Source organism: Arachis stenosperma, chromosome 1 (assembly GCF_014773155.1).
Source record: "Arachis stenosperma cultivar V10309 chromosome 1, arast.V10309.gnm1.PFL2, whole genome shotgun sequence".
Lineage (NCBI taxonomy): Eukaryota > Viridiplantae > Streptophyta > Magnoliopsida > Fabales > Fabaceae > Arachis > Arachis stenosperma.
The window spans coordinates 117,634,909-117,655,903 of NC_080377.1; the positions used below are offsets into that span (position 1 = coordinate 117,634,909).

A 20,995-nucleotide genomic window follows, 5' to 3' on the forward strand; every position below is an offset into this window, starting at 1 on the left:
TTTCCGCAAAGTGCCCAAGGTGTTCCAAGGTTTTTTCCAAGTATTTCTTCATATTGGGGTCCTTTGCCTGATATTCCCCACTTATTTGGGAAGTCACCACTTGTGAGTCGCTATAGATTGTCACCTTTGTGGCGCCAACTTCTTCTGCTAGCTTTAATCCTGCAATCAAGGCTTCATATTCTGCCTGATTGTTTGAAGCTGGAAATTCAAATTTTAAGGAGACCTCTAACTGGGTTCCTTTTCCATCTACCAATATTATGCCTGCGCCGCTCCCTGTTTTGTTGGAGGACCCATCTACATAGAGTTCCCATGTAGTTGGTTTTTCCTCTTGTTCACCTGCGTATTCTGCGATGAAGTCGGCGAGGCACTGGGCTTTAATTGCAGTCCGAGCTTCATATCTCAAATCGAACTCGGAGAGCTCTATCGCCCATTGAACCATTCTCCCTGCAACATCCGTCTTTTGAAGGATTTGCTTCATGGGCTGGTTCGTACGGACTCTTATCGTGTGAGCCTGGAAGTAAGGTCTTAGCCTTCTTGAGGCTATTACTAAGGAGTAAGCAAACTTCTCTAGTTTGTGGTACCTTAGTTCAGGACCTTGTAGAACCTTGCTGGTAAAATAGACCGGGTGTTGCCCGACCTCGTCTTCTCTGATCAGGGCTGATGAGACAGCCCTGTTTGCGACGGATAAGTATAGGACGAGGTCTTTTCCCGGTATTGGTCGGGTCAAGATAGGAGGTTGGCTTAAGAAATTTTTGAACTCTTGGAACGCCTCCTCACATTCCGGAGTCCATTCAAACTGGCATCCCTTCCTTAACAGGGAGAATAGTGGAAGGGATTTTAGTGCCGATCCTGCCATAAATCTGGAGAGGGCTGCAAGTCGGCCATTGAGCTGTTGGACCTCTCTTAAACAAGTCGGGCTCTTCATTTCTAGGATGGCTCTGCACTTATCGGGATTGGCCTCAATCCCTCTTTGTGTTAGCATGAAGCCTAGAAATTTCCCTGCTTCTACTGCGAAGGCGCATTTTGCGGGATTTAATCTCATCCCATGCAACCTTATAGTGTCGAAGACTTGTGAGAGGTCGGTTAAGGGGTCGACTTCTTGCTTGGTTTTTACTAACATGTCGTCGATGTATACCTCCATTAGGCTCCCTAAATGGGAGGAAAACATTTTGTTCATCAGCCTTTGGTACGTGGCTCCTGCATTCTTTAGTCCGAATGGCATGACCACGTAGCAATAGTTGGCTTTTGGTGTGATGAACGATGTTTTCTCTTGGTCGGGTTCATGCATCGGGATTTGGTTATATCCCGAGTAGGCGTCCATGAATGATAGGTATTGGTACCCTGAGCTGGAGTCCACCAGGGTATCAATACTTGGTAAGGGATAAGGGTCCTTAGGACAGGCCTTATTCAGGTCGGTATAGTCGACGCACATCCTCCATTTACCATTTTGTTTTTTGACTAGCACTACATTGGCTAGCCATGTTGGGTATTTGACCTCTCTGATAAAGCCGGCTTCCAGGAGCGCCTGTACTTGCTCTTCTACTATGGAGGCCCTCTCTGGGCCGAGCTTGCGTCTTCTTTGCTGTACAGGTCGGGACCCTGGGTAAACCGAGAGCCTATGAGACATGAGCTCGGGATCAATCCCGGGCATGTCGGAAGCCTTCCAGGCGAAGAGGTCGGAATTAGCTCTTAGGAGTTCACCCAACCTTTGTTTCAGGGTTTCCCCTAGGTTGGCTCCTATGTAAGTCGTTTTGCCTTCCTCTTTACCGATTTGTATCTCCTCGATTTTTTCACCCGGCTGGGGTCGTAGCTCTTCTCTTGTCCTTGTCCCACCTAACTCTATGGTGTGGACTTCTTTGCCCTTTCCTCTCAGATTCAGGCTTTCGTTGTAGCACTTCCTTGCCAATTTTTGGTCTCCCCTCACCGTTGCTATTCCTCCTGGAGTCGGGAATTTCATGCAGAGGTGAGGGGTTGACACTACTGCTCCAAGTCGATTAAGGGTAGTTCTGCCAATTAAGGCATTGTAGGCTGACCCTTCATCGATGACTATAAAGTCTATACTCAGAGTCCTTGATTTTTCCCCTTTTCCGATGGTGGTGTGAAGGGGTAAAAATCCCAGTGGCTTTATTGGCGTATCCCCTAACCCATATAGAGTGTCGGGGTAAGCTCTCAATTCTTTTTCATCTAACCCTAGCTTGTCGAAGGCGGGCTTGAAAAGGATGTCCGCCGAGCTCCCTTGGTCTACTAGGGTTCTGTGGAGATGGGCGTTGGCTAGGATCATAGTTATCACCACGGGGTCATCATGCCCGGGGATTATTCCTTGCCCATCTTCTTTTGTAAATGAGATAGTGGGGAAGTCGGGAGTTTCTTCCTCGACTTGGTAGACTCTTTTGAGATGTCTTTTGCGAGAAGATTTGGTGACTCCACCTCCCGCAAATCCTCCTGAGATCATGTGGATGTGCCTCTCAGGGGTCTGTGGTGGCGGATCTCTTCTGTTCATGTCATCTCGCTTTCTCTTTCCATGGGTGTCCTACCTCTCCATGAGATATCTATCAAGCCGACCTTCTCTAGCCAGCTTTTCTATCACATTTTTGAGGTCGTAACAGTCGTTGGTGGAGTGACCATATATCTTATGGTACTCGCAATATTCGCTGCGACTTCCCCCTTTTTTGTTTTTAATAGGTCTTGGGGTTGGCAGCCTTTCAGTGTTGCAGATCTCTCTGTATACATCCACTATAGAAGTCTTTAGAGGAGTATAAGAGTGATACTTTCTGGGCCTTTCGAGACCGGGTTCTTCCTTCTTCCTGACTTCCCTTTCCCTCTCTCTAGAGGAAGAAGCAGGTCCAGGTCGTGAACTCGGGTCTCTTAACTTTGCATTCTCTTCCATGTTGATGTACTTTTCAGCCCTTTCTTGTACATCACTCAGAGAAACGGGGTGTCTTTTGGATATGGACTGTGAGAAGGGGCCTTCTCTAAGTCCATTGACTAAACCCATTATTACTGCCTCTGTGGGCAGGTCTTGGATTTCTAAACATGCCTTATTGAACCTTTCCATATAGGCTCGTAAAGACTCTCCGACCTCCTGTTTTACTCCCAGGAGGCTCGGTGCATGTTTTACTTTATCCTTCTGAATTGAGAACCTCATCAAGAATTTCCTTGAGAGGTCTTCAAAACTAGTAATGGATCTCGGGGGGAGGCTATCGAACCACTTCATTGCTGCTTTCGATAAAGTGGTCGGGAAGGCCTTGCATCTCGTAGCGTCGGAGGCATCAGCCAGATACATCCGGCTTTTGAAGTTGCTAAGATGATGCTTTGGATCCGTAGTTCCATCATAGAGGTCCATATCAGGGCTTTTGAAGTTCGTTGGAACTTTTGCCCTCATTATGTCCTCGCTGAAAGGATCTTCTCCGCCTGGGAGTTGATCTTCTCCTTCGTCGCGGGAGTTCTTGAGAGAGGATTCTAGCTGCAAGAGTTTTCTTTCTAACTCTTTTCGTCGTTCCATCTCTTCCTTAAGGTACCTTTCGGTTTCCTTTTGCCTCTCCCACTCTTGTTCCAATTGCTCCAGGCGGCTATGGACTAGTCCCATCAATTCAGTTACGTGGGATGGTCCACCCTTTTCTGATTCACGACCATCTGAGGAGTTTACCTTTGGATTCTTCATTCCAGAGGTACCCTCTCTGTGTTGGTCGTTATCTTGATGTTGGGCTGTGTCTTCATTGTCATTGCCCATGCCTAGATTCTCTTGCTCAGAATCTGTTTCGACATGGCCTTCTTCATGGGATCTTTCTGCCATCGAGGGATGATCTCTCGGGTCCCCGGCAACGGCGCCAATGTTACGGTGGGTAACCGGAGATTAGTCCAAGGGATGGCGTTTGGCGGCCCAAGTGAGTGATGGAGGAGGACTCCAGGTAGGTCCGCAACTCGGGAGGCTCCGTCCGACTTGTGCTCGCGTGTGAATGGGGGGTGGTACCTGCAAAGACACTCCGATGCCTAAGTTAGCAAGGGTGTAAGCAGGTCTTAGAGAGTATTGGACTTAGGAATACCTGAGGTGTGTCATTGTACTTATAGTGGTGAGCCAATAACCACCGTTGGAGTAGTGCCGTATCTTTAGGATAATAACCGTCCCATTATCTTAGGGAGGTTAAGATATGGCTTTATGAAGTGGTTAGAGAGATTTCAGGGGCGGTTACCCATTTGAATGAGTATTTATCTGCCAGCTAATCTCACAACCGACTTCTTCGTACCAAGTCGGGGTTGACACCGACCTCTTGAATGGAGGTGGGTGCTTTGCTAGGCTTAATCTATTGGATCAGGCCTTTCGATTGGACCTGGGCCCTTAACATTGGGCCAGGGTATGAACAATAGTTAAAAGGATAAGCTAACTATTTTAAGTTATAATGATTTTATATTTTTACTAAATGAAATCCAACTATAAAATATTATAAATGTTATATTATTTTAGTAATTTAATATTTTATAATACAAAATCATTTTTCAACTAAACTATAAAATAAATAAATTAATTTCACACAATTTATTATATAAGAAGCAATATATAAGTGTTTATCAAAATAAGTAATAAGTTTTTAATTTTCTAAAAATACAGTCCAAATATATTGCATAATAGAGTAAATGCTATCATAACATCCAAAAAAAATCTTATTAGATTTAAGTTTATTATTTTATATTTTCTTATTCATCTTTAATACTTAAAAAAAATGGTTTGGACAAACAAAGATATTTATCTATTGTAATTTTAGATGTTATTATATCAATTATAATTTCTTAACTTTATTTTAAAAAAATCTATTATAAAATTAAAAAGTTGATACACTTAGTTTTGAATATAATTAATTTTTATATAATTTATAAACTTAATTATACATTTGACCTCAATTTTTTTTCCAAGATCCGCCACTACATGGGGGTATTCACACACTAATTATTAATGTCATCTACCATCATTGTTAGTTAGGCCTCCATACATGGTAAATTATCTACCTGTCCACAAAAGGAGTTGCCAACTTTCTTTTGCCAATTCCTAGCACCATGACAAATAAGGAGAACAAGTGAAAGTGTGGCACAGTTAACCAAACCCATGGAACTATAGTAACTTTGTTTCTACACATTTTATTCTAATTTAATCTCTTCAAAGTTAAATAAATTTTGCGCACATGGAACATTGAGAACAATGTGGATTCATAAGTCCTATTATTGGATGAGATGTATACATACAACAATAAAGGTCATTGCGTACTACACAAAAATCTAGATTGATCACTTTATACTATAGAATATTTTTAATTATTTTTCATCTATCCATAATTTTTATTGAATTTGCTTCCGACCTTTTCCTCACATCGAATGAGATTATGTATATTTCAGTGTTATTTAAATTATTTTTTATTAGTAATAGATATGAGTTCAATTGTAATTAATTAGTCATTTTAGCATATGCACTCTTTTCGTGTGCATAACAATATTGTGGCAGTATATAAGAAACAAAAGGCGGTGGTAAGCGATATTGCTGAGAGAAGAGAAAGAAAGAGTGTGTGTGTGTTGTTAACAGTTATCGGAAGCTACTGAAAACGCTGCTACGCCACTCGTTTTATGCCTCACCGACTCATCAACTGAAAAAGGAGAAAAAGAAAAGGAAGATACATAACTGTGGTTCTTACTCTTGATACTCCGATTGGAAAATTAGTTATCGCTACGGTGGTTGAGTCATTGATGGTGTATGGGTACTGCAACGGCCGCCTAAGGGGGAGATTGGGGGAATGGAGTGGGACAGCAACTCGGATCTGAGCGGGGAGGAGGAAGAGGAGGGAGCGTTCGACTTCACCCACGCCGACGCCGATGATTGCCCTCTCCCGTTTCCCGTCGAGAACCTTCTTCTGCAGACGGCGCCATGCGGAGTCGTCGTCACCGACGCACTCGAGCCTGACCACCCTATTATCTACGTCAACACCGTCTTTGAGATCGTCACCGGTTACCGCGCCGAGGAGGTTCTCGGTCGCAATTGGTCAGTTTCACCTTCAATTGCACTTTCCTTTTTAGCTTTTTACCTCAGTTTGGTTATGCTCTTTCCACGTGGAACGGATTTTTGGTGGTAGCTTTAGGTTTTTAGAGGGAAGGAGAAGGAATCAAACATAAAAGGAGGGTTTAGAGAGGGAAGTACTCTGTTTTCCCATTACATTTGGGGTTAATAATATTTGAGAAAAAAATATGAGGGGGGATTAAGGATATCCATAATATTTGTAAGTAACTGCAAAAATTGATGAGTATATAAGGCTCTGCCTCCGAGTCTGACCTTGGTTGCAGCTGTTGGGCTTATTGGTGTCCTTTAGAAGGAAATTAACATGACATGCTGCCAATATTTAAGAGTTTAGGCAGGTTTTGATGGGTAAATAGTCTTGGAACTTTAGTGTATATATGAACTAGGAGTGGAAGGTTTTGATTTTTGACTTCTGACTGGTAGCTTATGAGTGATACTGACTCTGGCCATGCATGAATGTTGCTATGGGGAATTTTGTTGACTCAATATATTGTGGATATCTCGTTACTGCTATGTGCTGGCTGTAAATGGTTGGAAATCTGGATGCTTTTGATATTGAAGGTGTCCAGATGGCTTATTTGCTATATGTATCATTCTATCATTCAAAGGCATGGCAAAGGTTCGGTAAACGGTTGGACATCTGTAGAAAGACACTATGATGCTTTCGATATTGAAGGTGTCTTGGTGGTTTATTTGCTACATGTATCATTCTATCAGGCAAACACATGTTATTGATTATTAGCCAAGGTTCGGTACATGTGTTGTGTCCTGCATTCCTGTTTGTTGTCCAGTAATAGAAGAGCTTATTAGTGTGTATTCTGATTCCTTCCATGAAGATTTTATTAGAAATAGTCGCTGCTTCAATTGTGTTTGGGAGCTTGTAATATTTTTTATATTTAGGGTTTAGGGTAGGGCCATTTCATTTTGAGGGTCCATAGTTTAATGAATTGTTAGGATCCGTTATTTTCTGGTTTGGTCAGTATTAGGTCAATTACAACTATATGGTGAGCTCAGAGTATTAGGAAACACTCAGGTAAAAGTATTAATACATGGGAGAGATTAAGAGAAGCTTGTCGAAAACTCTTCTTATGGATTCATAAAGTCTACTATGGCTGATGGTGTAAAAGATGACCAATTGCATTACCATGATGATACGGATTCTTTAAATTTAAAGTAATCGTGAACATGATAACAAAACAAACTACCTCTCTTTCTTGGTATATGTCTTTAGATTTAGAGGCATCTTGATTAATACAAAATCCTGAAACTTCTCTGTCTATAAACCATGAATAATTTTGAGTTCTATTTAAGATGAGATATTTGTTACTGGAAATGTGGTAATTCTTGATAGCTTTGTTCAAATAAGGACTTCATAGTGACTCTGCATGTTGATGTATTCTCATTGATCTTTTGATCAGAGTGAGTATTCTTTTACTGCTTTGGGGAAGTAAAGGAAAGAAAAGAAAGCTGGAGTGTGTTCTATATAGTTAACAAACTATGTATGCTGGCTTTGTAGCATGTATTGCTTAGTATTTCTAGTTCCATGAGTTTTTTTTAATCATCTCAAATATTTTGCAGCCGCTTCTTGCAATGTCGAGGTCCATTTGCCAAGAGAAGGCATCCATTGGTGGAATCAACAGTAATTTCAGAAATTAGAAGATGCCTTGAGGAGGGGATCGAATTCCAAGGTGAGTTGCTGAACTTTAGGAAAGATGGATCTCCACTGATGAACAGATTGCGGCTGACGCCTATATATGGAGATGATGAGACTATAACACATGTAATTGGAATCCAGTTCTTCACAGAGGCAAACATTGATCTAGGTCCTCTTCATGGTTCTTCACTTAAAGAATCTACTAAGTCATCTGATCGATTTCATTCTGTGCCTTCCTCTTTTCATCCTCTTCCACCAGGAGAGCGAAATGTATCGCGTGGAGTGTGTGGGATATTCCAGTTGAGTGATGAGGTACTGTCTCTGAAGATACTTGCTTGTTTAACTCCAAGAGATATTGCATCAGTTAGCTCTGTCTGTAGGAGATTGTATGAGCTGACAAAAAATGAAGACCTTTGGAGAATGGTGTGCCAAAATGCATGGGGCAGTGAGACTACACGTGTTTTAGAGACTGTGCCTGGTGCGAGGAGGCTTGGATGGGGTCGGTTGGCAAGGGAATTGACCACCCTTGAAGCAGCAGCATGGAGGAAGTTGACTGTTGGAGGTGCTGTTGAACCCTCACGCTGTAATTTCAGTGCTTGTGCTGTGGGCAATAGAGTAGTCCTGTTTGGTGGTGAAGGAGTTAACATGCAGCCTATGAATGACACCTTTGTATTGGATCTCAATTCTAATAATCCCGAGTGGCAACACGTCCAGGTAAGCTCTCCTCCTCCTGGTCGATGGGGCCACACCATTTCTTGTGTCAATGGTTCTAATTTGGTTGTATTTGGAGGATGTGGAAGGCAGGGCCTGCTCAACGATGTGTTTGTTCTGGACCTGGACGCAAAGCCTCCAACTTGGCGTGAAATTTCTGGATTGGCACCGCCCCTTCCAAGGTCGTGGCATAGCTCCTGTACTCTTGATGGTACTAAGTTGATTGTTTCTGGAGGCTGTGCAGACTCTGGAGTGTTATTGAGTGATACTTTCCTCCTTGATTTGTCCATGGAGAAGCCTGTCTGGAGAGAGATACCAGTGGCATGGACTCCACCTTCTCGACTGGGCCACACATTGTCTGTTTATGGTGGTAGGAAAATACTAATGTTTGGAGGTCTGGCTAAGAGCGGACCCTTACGTTTTCGTTCCAGTGATGTATTCACTATGGATCTAAGTGAGGAGGAGCCTTGTTGGAGATGTGTAACAGGGAGTGGAATGCCTGGTGCCGGAAATCCCGGGGGCATAGCTCCTCCTCCTAGACTTGATCATGTGGCTGTCAGTCTTCCAGGTGGGAGAATTCTGATATTTGGTGGGTCTGTTGCAGGTCTTCATTCTGCCTCCCAGCTTTATATTCTTGACCCAACCGATGAGAAGCCCACATGGAGGATTCTAAACGTACCTGGTCGCCCTCCGAGATTTGCTTGGGGACACAGTACATGCGTTGTTGGAGGGACAAGAGCTATTGTATTGGGTGGTCAAACCGGGGAGGAATGGATGCTAAGTGAGCTCCATGAACTTTCGCTTGCGAGTTCCGTCCTATAGATCCTGCAAATAAACACTAGTGTGGTGAAGGGTTGATTGCTACATGGCTTGGCTTAAAGTCGTGAAGTCATTTTAAGCAGAAATCGGCGGGAATGATTGCATTAGCCACCGATGACTTGACAAGCTCTGCTCGGGTCAGAAGTCAGAACATGTAGGTTTGGTTCTGACTCGAGAACTGGTTTTCTGAGTGACATGCGACCATGTTTTTTTTTGTGAGGATGCATGAGACTTTGCCCTTCAGTTCTCTACGCGCAATGAATTATTCTTCCTGAATAGATTACTAGTGGTAATATCTTAGGGTAGTATCTCAAATCATGTGTTTGTTGTTTTGTTCAAACTGTAATCTGAACCACGACAAAGGAACAAAAGAAGTAAAAAAGGAAAATGAATGTTGAGCAACGTAGCTATATTTCCGTCGCCACATACATAACTGTTGATGGTTGTTGCAAATCACATCTGTGTATACCATTACTATACATCTATACCGTACACTTGAGCCCATGTAGCCTATTTGAGTGGATTGATTTGAATTTGTATTATTGGCGTTGTCACAGCTCACAGGCTTCTCAGTTCTCAGAATCCTGTAACATTATTGGAGCATTTGTGTGGCCTGTTACTGTTTTTTTCTCCCTCAAGCACTAATTCTCAGAAGCAAGTATATGCATTTACTTTTTACTTGGAGACGGGTGGAATTTGGTGTTAGATATATATAATCTTGACCCTTAATTTTGTTCACTATTTAAGTATTTATACAATGTGTAAAATATATTTTATAGTTACTATTGTCTATTGTGTATCTCATTTTTTGCCTTTGTAAAAGACAAAGGTAGCTTAAGTGCCTAACAGGCGGGATGGCTATTAAAACGGTAGTAAGGTTAATGTGTTAATGAGAATGAAAATCATTGGAAATTAGGAATGGAGAAGTGAATTGATGGTTTAATTAACAAAATAATTAAATAATTAGCAGTGAAAAAGGAAGAGTTATTGGGAAGAAAAGAATGGAGTGGGAAAGTACATAGAAAGAGAAGAAAAAGATCAAACATCCAACGAAACCCCCATCCCCATTCCCCCAACTTGGTTTGTGTGAAAAGTGTGAACACACAACTCTCTCTCTCTCTCTCTCACTACACTCTCCACTCCTCACTCCCTCTTTCTTCATCTTCGTCTTTAGCTTTGTCTCTTTTTTTCCTTTTCTTTTTCTCTTTCTCAAAAGCCCGCTGCGATTCAATCTCTCCGTCGCCGCAATGCCTCCTATCAACGCAGAATCTACGCCGCCACCAGTCATCGGCAAAATCGGGCCTTACACCGTCTTCATGACACCGCCTTCTACTCCCAAGCCCGCCGAACCTCCCGTCGTCCTCCCACCTTCCCCCAACAAGATCTCCCCGCCTCCCGTTCAGCCTCCTCCGCCGCAGATTCAGAAGCCCGTTCTCTCCTCCGAGAAATCACTCTCCGACGGTTCCGTTTCTGGCTTCTTCAGGAATGCTGTCGCTAAGGTTCAAACTGGTGAGCACTTTACTCTCTCAGCTTTGCGTCTTAGCTCACTTTGCTTTGCATTGCGCTCTACTCGCTTTTCTCTGCTGTTTAGGTAACGAAATTTAATGAAAAAAAAAGGAGCGAATTTTTTACTGAGAGGAAAAAAAAAGAGTTGAATTTTTTTGAAATGAGTTGTTGAAAAGTCATGTGATGGAGATGTTGGTGGATGATGATCAGGGTGATGCTATCTATTTTTAGAAATATCTTGATTTGATTTGGTAACAAATTATTCTACTCCATTTTATATAGCTAGATTATTATTGTTATTATTATTATAATAATAATGACTAAATCTAGTGGTTTCTGTTTTCTTCCTTATGTTCCGGTGAGATTCATTATTGTTTATAAAATGCGATTTTTAGCTGCTAATTACAAAACATTTTGCATATGTCTAATCTAATTTTGGGGTTGGAAAACTGATACGTCTTTGTTAAGTAAATGAAATAATGAAGGTCTGGATTTGCTCGTCTTATCTGTTTCCTTGGTTTTCTTAAGGAAGGGAAAGTGAACATTGCCTTTGGTTGAGTGAATGGCATGTAAGCTGTTTCTGGGCATTTCATGATAACACTACATGTTATGTTCTTACATTCGATAGAAAAGATTTCCAATTGGTTCTAAATTGTCTATTTTTTTTCTCCATTTTTTAAATTAATTTTTTGCAAAGTTCATAACCATTTACCTTTCTTATACAGCCCACTCAAGTCTAGATGATCATCTGGCGCGTTGGTTTGGGTTGAATCAGTCAAAGTATCAATGGGCCCTTGATGATTATTACGAGAGCAAGGGAATGGTGAGCAAGTATTATCATGTATATCTAAGATTAATAGTTTAATACAATACCAACCAACCCCCCAAACCCCAAAAAAGAAACATATTATAAGATTAGTTATTATGCTTTCAGAATTGGATATTGTGCTCTCGTTTCCTTGTTTTATGTGATTCCCTTTTAACTCGAACAGATATTCTGATATGCAACTAATTCACTATAGTCTTATTATAAAGGTCCTTTCCTGTGTGCTATTTGATTGAGGAATTATTGACAGAAACTTTGGTTTGAGTTTGTTAAGGATAAGCCTTTTAAGTTAAGTTTGTCTTTGGGACACAAGCTTTGTGTGCAAGTTACTGTAGATTTGTTTTGTTTCTGTTATAGTGAAGTACGATTTTTGGTCTGGTGAAATATCCTAGAGGATGAGAAGTTGAGGGAGCTAATGAGATCTTGTTACTTGTCAACATTAGGGACCTTTTCTGGTACCAACTTATGGTGGATCCCTTTGTGAACTTCTTATTTGCCTTATTCATTCCCAAGTTATCATGACCCAGGCAATTTGTAGCAATATGGTATTACATAATTGTGATGACGATTTCGGAATCTTCTATAATTGTGACAACAATTTCTAATAAATTGGATACTTCTTTTCCTTTCGCGTTTTTTTTTTTTTTTTATACAAAATGTGTTAACTACTTGCTATGGTCGATTCTCTCTATCTTTCTCCATCACTTTCAATAGTATTACATGATAAAAATTCTAATAAACAGTCATGTAATGGTATATATATACTCTTTGCTTTTCAAAAGTGTCATAGCAAATACATCTGTTTGTTTTTGAGTTCTGAGAATTTGAGGCTTATTGATGGCAGGAAAAAGGAGAAAAAGTAAAAGAGATCTCAAGCAAAGTGCAGAATGTATAACTTGCCAAGGGCTGTGGGGGTAAATAGTTAAATACTACCTTTTGCTTTGCAATATTTGTTATCCTCAAAATGTATTAGGGAAGACCAATTAATGGTTATTATTAATATTATGCAGGATTAATCAGAAGACTCTTGGAGTAGAGTATATTTATATACCTTTTGTACTTACATGTGGGGTTAGAACAAATGAGTCTGAAATGTCAAATATTTCTTTGATCTGATTCAGTGGTTGTTTTCCAACTCCAGAAGTTGAGTCTCATTATTTTGATAGTATCATCATCAAGCTATCATCGTGTGGGGCGATGGTTTTGATCTACTTGTATTCTAGTGTCTGTCGTGTAATGTCTTTGGATTTGCAAAACCTCGGAGCTGTTCTTTTTCAAGGATAGTGGCCTTGTCATCAATCTCAGGGCTAATTAATTCCAATGCAATTCCTTATATTATAAGTATAATTTAGAAATTAATCCTCTATTGGTTTTATTTTTGTTATGTATTAAGACAATAAGAGGTTTATACAACTATTGCCTATATCAGGACTTGAATATAGCTTTGTTCTTTTAGAGTATAACTACTTTGCAGCTACATTCAACCCACTCTATCCATGGTGGTGGTTAATTTCTAAAATATATTCAATTCAATTATACGCGACATACTCATGAAAAATGTTAAATCCCTGAGGTGTATCCACGATGGCATCGAAGTCGCTTTTTTGTCGGCCCATAGATGTATCAATATTCAATAGAGCATGATCACATGGCTCAACAAGCATTGTCTTGATTTCTTTCTTTAGATGCATTTTGTAGGATAGAAACATCAAATTATCAAAATGGCTAGAGAAAAATGAGGAACTAGTTAGACTGAGCTTGCTTCAACCTATTTCACTAGAAAATTGCTTTGATGTACCCCCCCCCCCCTCCCCCCCCAAAAAAAAATCAACTTTTGAATTATTGGAAAACTTTAGGGTTTGTTTGGGTGGGTTTTTAAGAAAAGATCTTTTTTCGAGTATTCTTTTTTTAAAAGATTTTATGAAAAAGTAAAAGTAGTTTTATGTTTAGGTATCTCATGTAAAAATATCTTTTTATCTATCAATATGTTTGAGTATAACAATATAAAAATATTTTTTATTTATTTATTATATGAAAAACATATTTTTTTTAAGAAAAAAGATTTTTTAAAAAAAAATGTAAATTATAGCTTTTAAAAAAGATGTTTTTTATTTTATTTTTTTAGTACTTTTATTTTTACTACTAGAAAATTGTCAAATACGCTAAAAGATAAAAAAATCCTTTTTTTATTAAAAAAGAATTTTTTTAATCAAGAGAATGGGGTCCAAATTAAAAGATAATTGGATCTCCCCCCGCCCCGGGGGGAAAATCCCCAACCTTTTCTGTAAATTACACAAATAATTTTTCGAAAGAAAATATAAGTTGTAAAATGATATTTTTTTTTCTTTAAAAGAGAGTTTGAAACAAGCAGTCTAGTTGCTTATGTAAACGCCATCACGATTCTACCTCTTTTTGGTACAAAAATTGATTTTCCTTGCCTTTATTCCATTCTTTTCTTTTCTCTTACCCTTTTTTTTTTCCTTTCTCTTTTCTCTTTTCTTTCTCAAAGTCGGTGTCTAGTGTCTACATAAAACAAAGCACTTTACATAACACTTACAGCCACCTATGGTAAAATTGGGCCCAAACCATATTGGGATGGACTGTATTGGGCTGAACTCATGGACATAATGTAAGTGGCCCATAGTGACACTCTTCGCTTCTTGTTATTCTCTTCTCTTCTCTTCTCTTCAACTGAGTTCAACTACGGCGCGTTAAGCTGTGCCGCCACCACTCATCCCACTCAGCGTTTCGTTCAGCTTCAGCTACAGCATCAGCATGATTAGGGGAGGCCAAAACTACGTGTCGTCGCCACCGGTGTTCTCGAACGACGGAAATCGTGTCCTCGTTTGCACCGGCAACACCGTCTCCATCTTCAGCAGCTCCACCGGCTTGCAGGTTTCTTCCTTGGAAGGTCACACTGCTCCTGTTACCTCCGTGGTCGTGGTGCCCGCCACTGACATCTTGTGCTACTGTTGGACCTCTTCTTTTGATGGAACCGTTCGCTATTGGGACTTCTCTGTTCCCGAGATGGTTAAGAAACTCGATTTGGGCATGCCCATTTTTTCCATGGTAACGTTTTCAGTAAAGTTTCAACCTTTTTTTATGAGAAAACTTCAGGTTTTGTTAGCTGCTCTTATTCGGTGTTGAGACTTTAGACTTAAGCTGAAGGAAACAATGCTTGTTCTTTTGGGTTCACAATACTTGAACAAGAGACATTGCCAAACTCTTGAGTAAACTAAGTGTTGGTAAATTTGAATGTTTTTCTAGTAATGAACATTACAAGCTGAAAAATTTTGGGTATTGAAACAAGGTAGGTAGTTTCAGTTAGATGTTTTCATATCATCTTGGTGAAAATGGTTTTGATATTTAAATCCTTGTGTTTTGCTAGAGGATTAGGAACTAGTGGATACCTTCCTATGAATGTTTGTTTGTTTGCATTTTGCATTATAAGGAAGTTATTGCTAACTTTTGTTTGATCAATTCTGTATCTTTTAGGTGATACCTTCATTTTTGGGCTCTTCAGAAGAAAACAATGCAAAGACAGCCAATGTTTTTGCGTATGTGTCTGTTCATGACGGAAAAGCTTGGCAGATCAGGAAGTGCAGTTTAACAAACTATCAGAAGGTTGGCAAACTTGTCTTGAAAGAGGTAAAATTTGATGGAAACTACACTGTTACATGTTAGTTTGGTTTTGCTATGATTGTAGAGAATATATGAAGCACATTAATTAATATTATCCCAGACCAAAAGTAATTTGATTTCTGTTCATCCTATTTGCAGTCAACCTGCATGATAATGCAATTTAATTATGACTACTGTTGTTGATCATGTGCATGAATGTTTTCTCACGTTTTTGCAGACAGAACGACTAGAACCGTTGATCATTAGTCCCTCAGGAAAATTTTTGGGTATAAAAGACAAGCGCAAGCTTCATATTTGGAAACTTCCTAGAGTGGAGTCTGATCTTGCTGTGGCAAAGAAGATTACCCTCCACCATACAAAAACCATTACAGTTCTTGCATTCCATCCAACAGAGAGAACTGTGGCTGCTGGTGATGTAACTGGAAGAATCTTGATTTGGAGAGGATTCGGTACTCAAAAGTTTCTGAATCACAGTGGATCAAATAACAGAATATCAATGAATGATGGGGAAGATAAGAATGGGGTAAGGCAGAATGACGATGCTGAATCATGCTCAGCGTGGCATTGGCACTCTGCTGGAGTTTGTCTTCTATCTTTCTCTCCTGATGGAGCCTATTTGTATTCAGGTGAAGATATATCTCAAAATTGAGCAGAAATCAAAATATTTTCCCGAAATATATTACAAAAGAATTGAACTTGGTAATTGGAGTGTAGAGTGTTTGAGAAGCCAGTATTTGGTAGTTCTGTATTCTTTCTAGTTGGAAAACTTTTTGAATAATCTGTGTAATGTTGTCATTTTATTGTTCATATGTTTGAAAGATGCTGGAACTAGACTGTGATTTGATTTACTTAGTAAACGTCTTTATGACTTCAAGTTACCCTTTTTGAGTGAGAGTGATACTTGCATCTTATACATGTGGTGGCACCTGAATCTTTTAGAAAACACAAAATGTGTCATACGGTCAATATCAATATCTCGTCTTTTGCCAAGCAGGATGTTACTGCCTTTTCCAAATATAATACTCTGGCTGTATGGCTTCTTATAATAGGGGGGAAGGAAGGAGTTCTGGTACTTTGGCAGTTGGACTCTGGAAAGAAGAAATTTTTACCGAGAATTGGATCCCCACTTTTGTACTTCATTGAATCTCCAGATCCTTCGCTTTCCCTGGTAAGAATCACATTTGTATAGGTGAACAATTAATTATAAGTATATGCTTCTTGATGCCAAACTGTTTCAGTTTAACTAATTAATGTACACAGATATCTTGTGCTGATAACCAAATTCATATGCTGAAGACCCCTTCAATGGAAATAATCAAATCCATCTCAGGCATCAAGGTTATTCCTCTTTTAGGCCTTCATGTACTTTATAGCAAAGTGTGTACTAAAATTTTTCGTTATTGAATAATTTGTAAAGCCACATTGATCATATATAACCACAATTAGTTATTTGGAAAGTGTATTTTTGCGCCTTTCTCTTTACATTTCAAACTCAGTTTTTTTTTAGATATATATTTTTTTTAATGGAAGTTCGATGTTTGAGTTCTTTTTTTAAGTCAAACCATTACAAAAAATATGATAACTTTTATATTGGAGGTTTACCATTTTTTTTAAACAAAGGTCCTGTACGAATGATGAAAGAGTGCCTTTGTATTGAAAAATGTAGTGCATGCATACATAGTTTTTCATAAAAACTTGTGCTGCAGCTTGATTTAACTTCACATTGCACTTATGTTTTGTATTCAGCCCCCTTTATCTTATCAAGAAATATGCGAGAGTTTTTCTGGCAAAGCTGCTTTTGACTGCACTTCTGGTTTAGTGGCTGTACAGACAGAGAACTACGGCATACAATTCTACAGCTTGTTTGCTAATCGTGGAGTTTATGAGGTAATAGATTTTGTTTAGATCTGTCGATTGAATTTCCTAAAGTAGCTTGAGCCCCACAAATTAATATCTCTAGAGCTTTCAATTTCTCATATTTTGTTGTGTTTGTAGATCATTCTCTTGTACTTTATCTCCCTTTTCAAATTCCATAGCAGGGGCTCATAAAATAGAGAAATCCATGCTGGATTTTGGTCAGGGGTAGGGGAATGTAGAAATGACCACCTTATTTGTTGGGATGTTTGTAGTAAACCAAATAAGGAGGGAAGATTAGGCCCTGGTTAGGTCATTTGATGTTTGCAACCCTGGTTGTTTCTCTTTATCATGATTTCCCCTTCCACCTGCTAACAGTATATAGATTCTCACAATTTGTGATTGCTTTTAAGATCTGATATTCACCTTCAATCCAAAAGATAAGATGTGACTTGTTACTTTTGTAGGTTCAAGTTTGTGAAAGAAACCACCAACCCGTTGATGAGGTCACGGTATGTGAATACACAAACTTATCTAGTTGCTTATGAATATTCCATCCTCTTTTGAAAACTAGGAGATTAGTCAATTGATGAATTGGAATGTGGTTGCAGGTGGCAGTGACTTTGGTGGAGCTGTCAGGTGATGGTTCTATTATGGGTACTGTTGAAATTAAGCTTCCTGAAGAAGGAGTAGGAGGCCTTGTATCTTTGAAATTTTGGGATTTGGATTCAGATACCAAAAGATTTTCAGTATCCACCGTTATTTATGAACCTCACAGGTGAGTCCAAGGATTAATTTTGCAAGAAGTTTATAAAACCTTACAAAGCCTTATCATGGTTATATTTTTTGTCCGATGTGCCTAGCCATAGTGGTACGGTATAGCCATCTTTCACTTCATTATTTACTCTTTTTTTGTAACTTTATTTAGAACGAATATTACATGTGTAGTTCCTTCAGATGCATTAGAAAGAGGGGTTTACATTTTCTTTTTCCTTATTGATAGGGATGCTCATATTTCTGCTATTGCTTTTCATCCAACCCGTCGTATGGCTGTGAGTTCATCTTATGGTGGAGATTTCAAGGTACGTTTAGAGTTTAGAGAAATCATTGTTGATGATGATGCTCATGATCTTTTTTACTAATATTTGTTTCTTGGTATGATTCAGATATGGGTCTGCAAGGAAGGAGATATTCAGCAGAAAGGCCAGGCACTTCAGAATTCTGGTTGGATGTGCCATGCTGTTGGATCATACAAGTATATAATCCTGCTTTAATTGCTAGAAATGATATTTTATTTCGTAGGCTATGGATTTCAAAGTTGTACCAATTTGCATAAATGAAGAATTTACTGTTAATTTCAGCAGCACAATTAGAAAATGACTTAACTGCTGTTTGCTTATATATGAGACTATGCTGAATTATTGGTATGACTTATTTCCCTCTACAGGAATAAAGCAATGAGGGCTGCTACCTTTTCAGCCGATGGTTCTGTTCTGGCTGTTGCAGCAGACACTGTTATTACTTTGTGGGACCCTGATAAGAATGTGCTTATGGCTGTTGTAGGGGAGACCCCAACGGTGATTTTCTTGGAACCTTGTTATTCCTCGTAGTTTGTTCATACCCTAGAATTATCTTGCAACATGCATCAAATCACCAGCAAACTAAAGAAGGGGGAAAATGCTGCATATCTTTTGCCCTTAATGTTGCACTTGTTTTATATGATAATTTTATATGGAATTGTAACTTTGTGCTGTGCTTGTGGGATTGTGATGGCAATAGATGGATGAGATGAAATTCAGAACAGTTTCATGCATGCGAACTAAGTTTCAGATGAAAAACTTATTAGGGCCTAGCTTCATATTAAATATCATGTATTAGGATTAAAAATACATTTTTTCTCCAAAAAAGGGAACTAAACTAAGAAAATACTATTAGGGTTCATTGATTCATCCATGTACATCGTCTGCATCTTGTCTTAACTGCTCATGCTTCTCTTTTTCAGCCAATTGTCAGCCTCGCCTTTGCTGGAAAGTCTGAGTATCTCTTGTCTGTTTCGCATGGTTTAAAACCACAACTGTCTGTTTGGAGTATGTCAAAGTTAGCTATGGCTTGGTCATACCGGCTTCAAATAGAAGGTTTTCTTTAAGACTTATTATTTTTACCTCCAATAATTTTAATGTGCATCCTAATGATTTTATTATGTCTCTTGTAACTTCATTTTCTGCAGTGTGTCATAAATATTTTTTCATCACTGTTTCTTCTGTATCTTCCTGGAAACACTAGAAGATGTCTAATCTTGTTTCTGAGTTTACAACTTAGGATGGAAATAGTGTCAATCTGACAATTTTTTGTGCATATTTTTTCAGCTGTTTCCTCGGCAATAGATTCATCGTATTTTGCTATCCTTGCTCTCCTTCCCGAATCAAATGAGCGTGCATTTAAAGGCAATGGAATAATCTTATTGTTCAATGCAACAGATCCCATTCCCGTGGCTTCCATGTCTGTAACGAAGGTATGCTTGTTTCCTGAACCTTTGATCCCTTGATAAAATTCCAACTATACCCAACCACTTGAGCGATTAACTAACTAGAAGGCTGTTCAATTGTATTTGACTTTTTTTTTTATTGCATTCTTGAATATATTAAATGCTTAAAATCATAGACACATGTCTAGTGCATCAGTGAATTCTTTACTATAGTTGATGGTTTACAGTGCCTGTTTCTTCTCTGCCTTACCTTTGTATTCAGGCTAAGGGAGGAGGACTTGCATTTTTGAAAGGCGATCTGTCTGAACGAGCAGTTATTGATGGAAAAACGTCGCAGACACTGCTTGTATATATAAACGGAGATCGTGAATATGTCATCTTCGATCCGTACGACAAAGAAGGTCACAAACTCAGCATAATTAGGCAGGATGTTGCACTAGAAGAAACAGGTATATGTCCAGGTTTTGTACTATTTGGTCCACATGTATGGAAGAGGTTGCATAGATTCAATCCCTCATTGACTGAAGAAAGTGAAAAATGATCTAGCTGAAATAAATAATTGCACCTTTTTCTTTTATTTGGAATGATATTCTTGTTTAGATTTAGTTTCTCATTTTCCTTTTTCTCTGTGATTTCAGGACAATTTGGATATTCTTCCATTTATGGAGAGTTACCCAAGTTTGATTTGCAAAAGGACAAGGCCGCGTCAGTTATGTCTACGGCATCAGAGCGGCCTTGGGAAACCATATTTACTGGTTCAACACACATGTTGCCACCCCTCACAAAACTGTGTTCAGTGTTTTTGGAGTCTCTGCTGGAGAAAAGAACAGCTCTTGCAGAATGACACGCTGCATGCTTACGTGGAATCATGTTCAAGGAATGATATATATTTTTATTTTGATGCTAGTTCCTATCAGCAGAGCTCAAGGGTATTAACTTTTTAAGGATTGAGTGTAAAGTTGAGGCTGCCGTGTGTTCCATATGATTGTCCTAATTATTACCTGCTTACAGCTGCAAGTTGGTCACCATGGTCGGCATTCGCAATTTTGAATTTTTCACATGATTTGTTTTCTACTTTGCTGATACAAAACAAGAGCTTGGACAAGAAGATTCACCTTTAAGTGGTTGGTTAGTCTGCTTATTAACCCTTATAGATTTACTTTCACTCTATTTTGGGTTTGTATTATTTAGTTATCAGTTGAATGAAAAGAATTACTTTTACAAGAATGAATGTGATGATGTGGTGGGAGATAGGCTTTCAATGTATCAATTTTGAAGTAGTTTATTAGAAACTAATGTGTCTAGGTAGTATAGCTGGCAATGTTAGGGAAGGTACACTTTTATATGTAACAATTTTATGAATTATGATCTTATATACATAGTAATGAATTGTTTTGTGCTTTAGTTACAACTAATTCATTTTAACCTAATATCTATGTCTAT

At 39.0% G+C, this 20,995-nt stretch overlaps 3 protein-coding genes across 5 annotated transcripts; all 3 read left to right on the top strand.

Moving 5' to 3' along the window:
* The first annotated feature begins 5,500 nt into the window (after positions 1 to 5,500).
* LOC130967727 (adagio protein 1) lies at positions 5,501 to 9,897 on the top strand. Of its 2 annotated transcripts, XM_057892726.1 has the most exons (3): positions 5,501 to 6,022; positions 7,634 to 8,423; positions 8,514 to 9,897. In XM_057892726.1, the coding sequence occupies exons 1-3, from the start codon at positions 5,778 to 5,780 to the stop codon at positions 9,240 to 9,242; spliced, it is 1,764 nt and encodes a 587-aa protein (XP_057748709.1). In that variant the 5' UTR covers positions 5,501 to 5,777; the 3' UTR covers positions 9,243 to 9,897. The 2 variants fall into 2 exon arrangements, with proteins under 2 accessions (XP_057748709.1, XP_057748703.1); XM_057892720.1 differs by having other exon boundaries at positions 7,634 to 9,897.
* A 337-nt stretch (positions 9,898 to 10,234) lies between these two features.
* Positions 10,235 to 13,010, top strand: LOC130967743 (uncharacterized). The gene is made up of 4 exons (XM_057892737.1): positions 10,235 to 10,748; positions 11,471 to 11,568; positions 12,416 to 12,485; positions 12,582 to 13,010. Exons 1-3 carry the CDS (start codon positions 10,487 to 10,489, stop codon positions 12,464 to 12,466), a joined length of 411 nt encoding a protein of 136 aa, XP_057748720.1. The 5' UTR covers positions 10,235 to 10,486; the 3' UTR covers positions 12,467 to 12,485; positions 12,582 to 13,010.
* Positions 13,011 to 14,250: 1,240 nt separating this feature from the next.
* LOC130942019 (uncharacterized) lies at positions 14,251 to 20,956 on the top strand. Of its 2 annotated transcripts, XR_009070757.1 has the most exons (16): positions 14,251 to 14,640; positions 15,067 to 15,219; positions 15,431 to 15,839; positions 16,263 to 16,381; positions 16,474 to 16,551; positions 16,960 to 17,100; positions 17,535 to 17,579; positions 17,679 to 17,845; positions 18,071 to 18,149; positions 18,234 to 18,322; positions 18,515 to 18,644; positions 19,070 to 19,202; positions 19,434 to 19,579; positions 19,815 to 20,001; positions 20,191 to 20,481; positions 20,564 to 20,956. XR_009070757.1 is itself a non-coding variant. In XM_057870690.1 (15 exons), exons 1-15 carry the CDS (start codon positions 14,347 to 14,349, stop codon positions 20,394 to 20,396), a joined length of 2,376 nt encoding a protein of 791 aa, XP_057726673.1. In that variant the 5' UTR covers positions 14,251 to 14,346; the 3' UTR covers positions 20,397 to 20,956. The 2 variants fall into 2 exon arrangements, 1 of the variants encoding a protein (XP_057726673.1); XM_057870690.1 differs by having other exon boundaries at positions 20,191 to 20,956.
* The last annotated feature ends 39 nt before the right edge of the window (positions 20,957 to 20,995 follow it).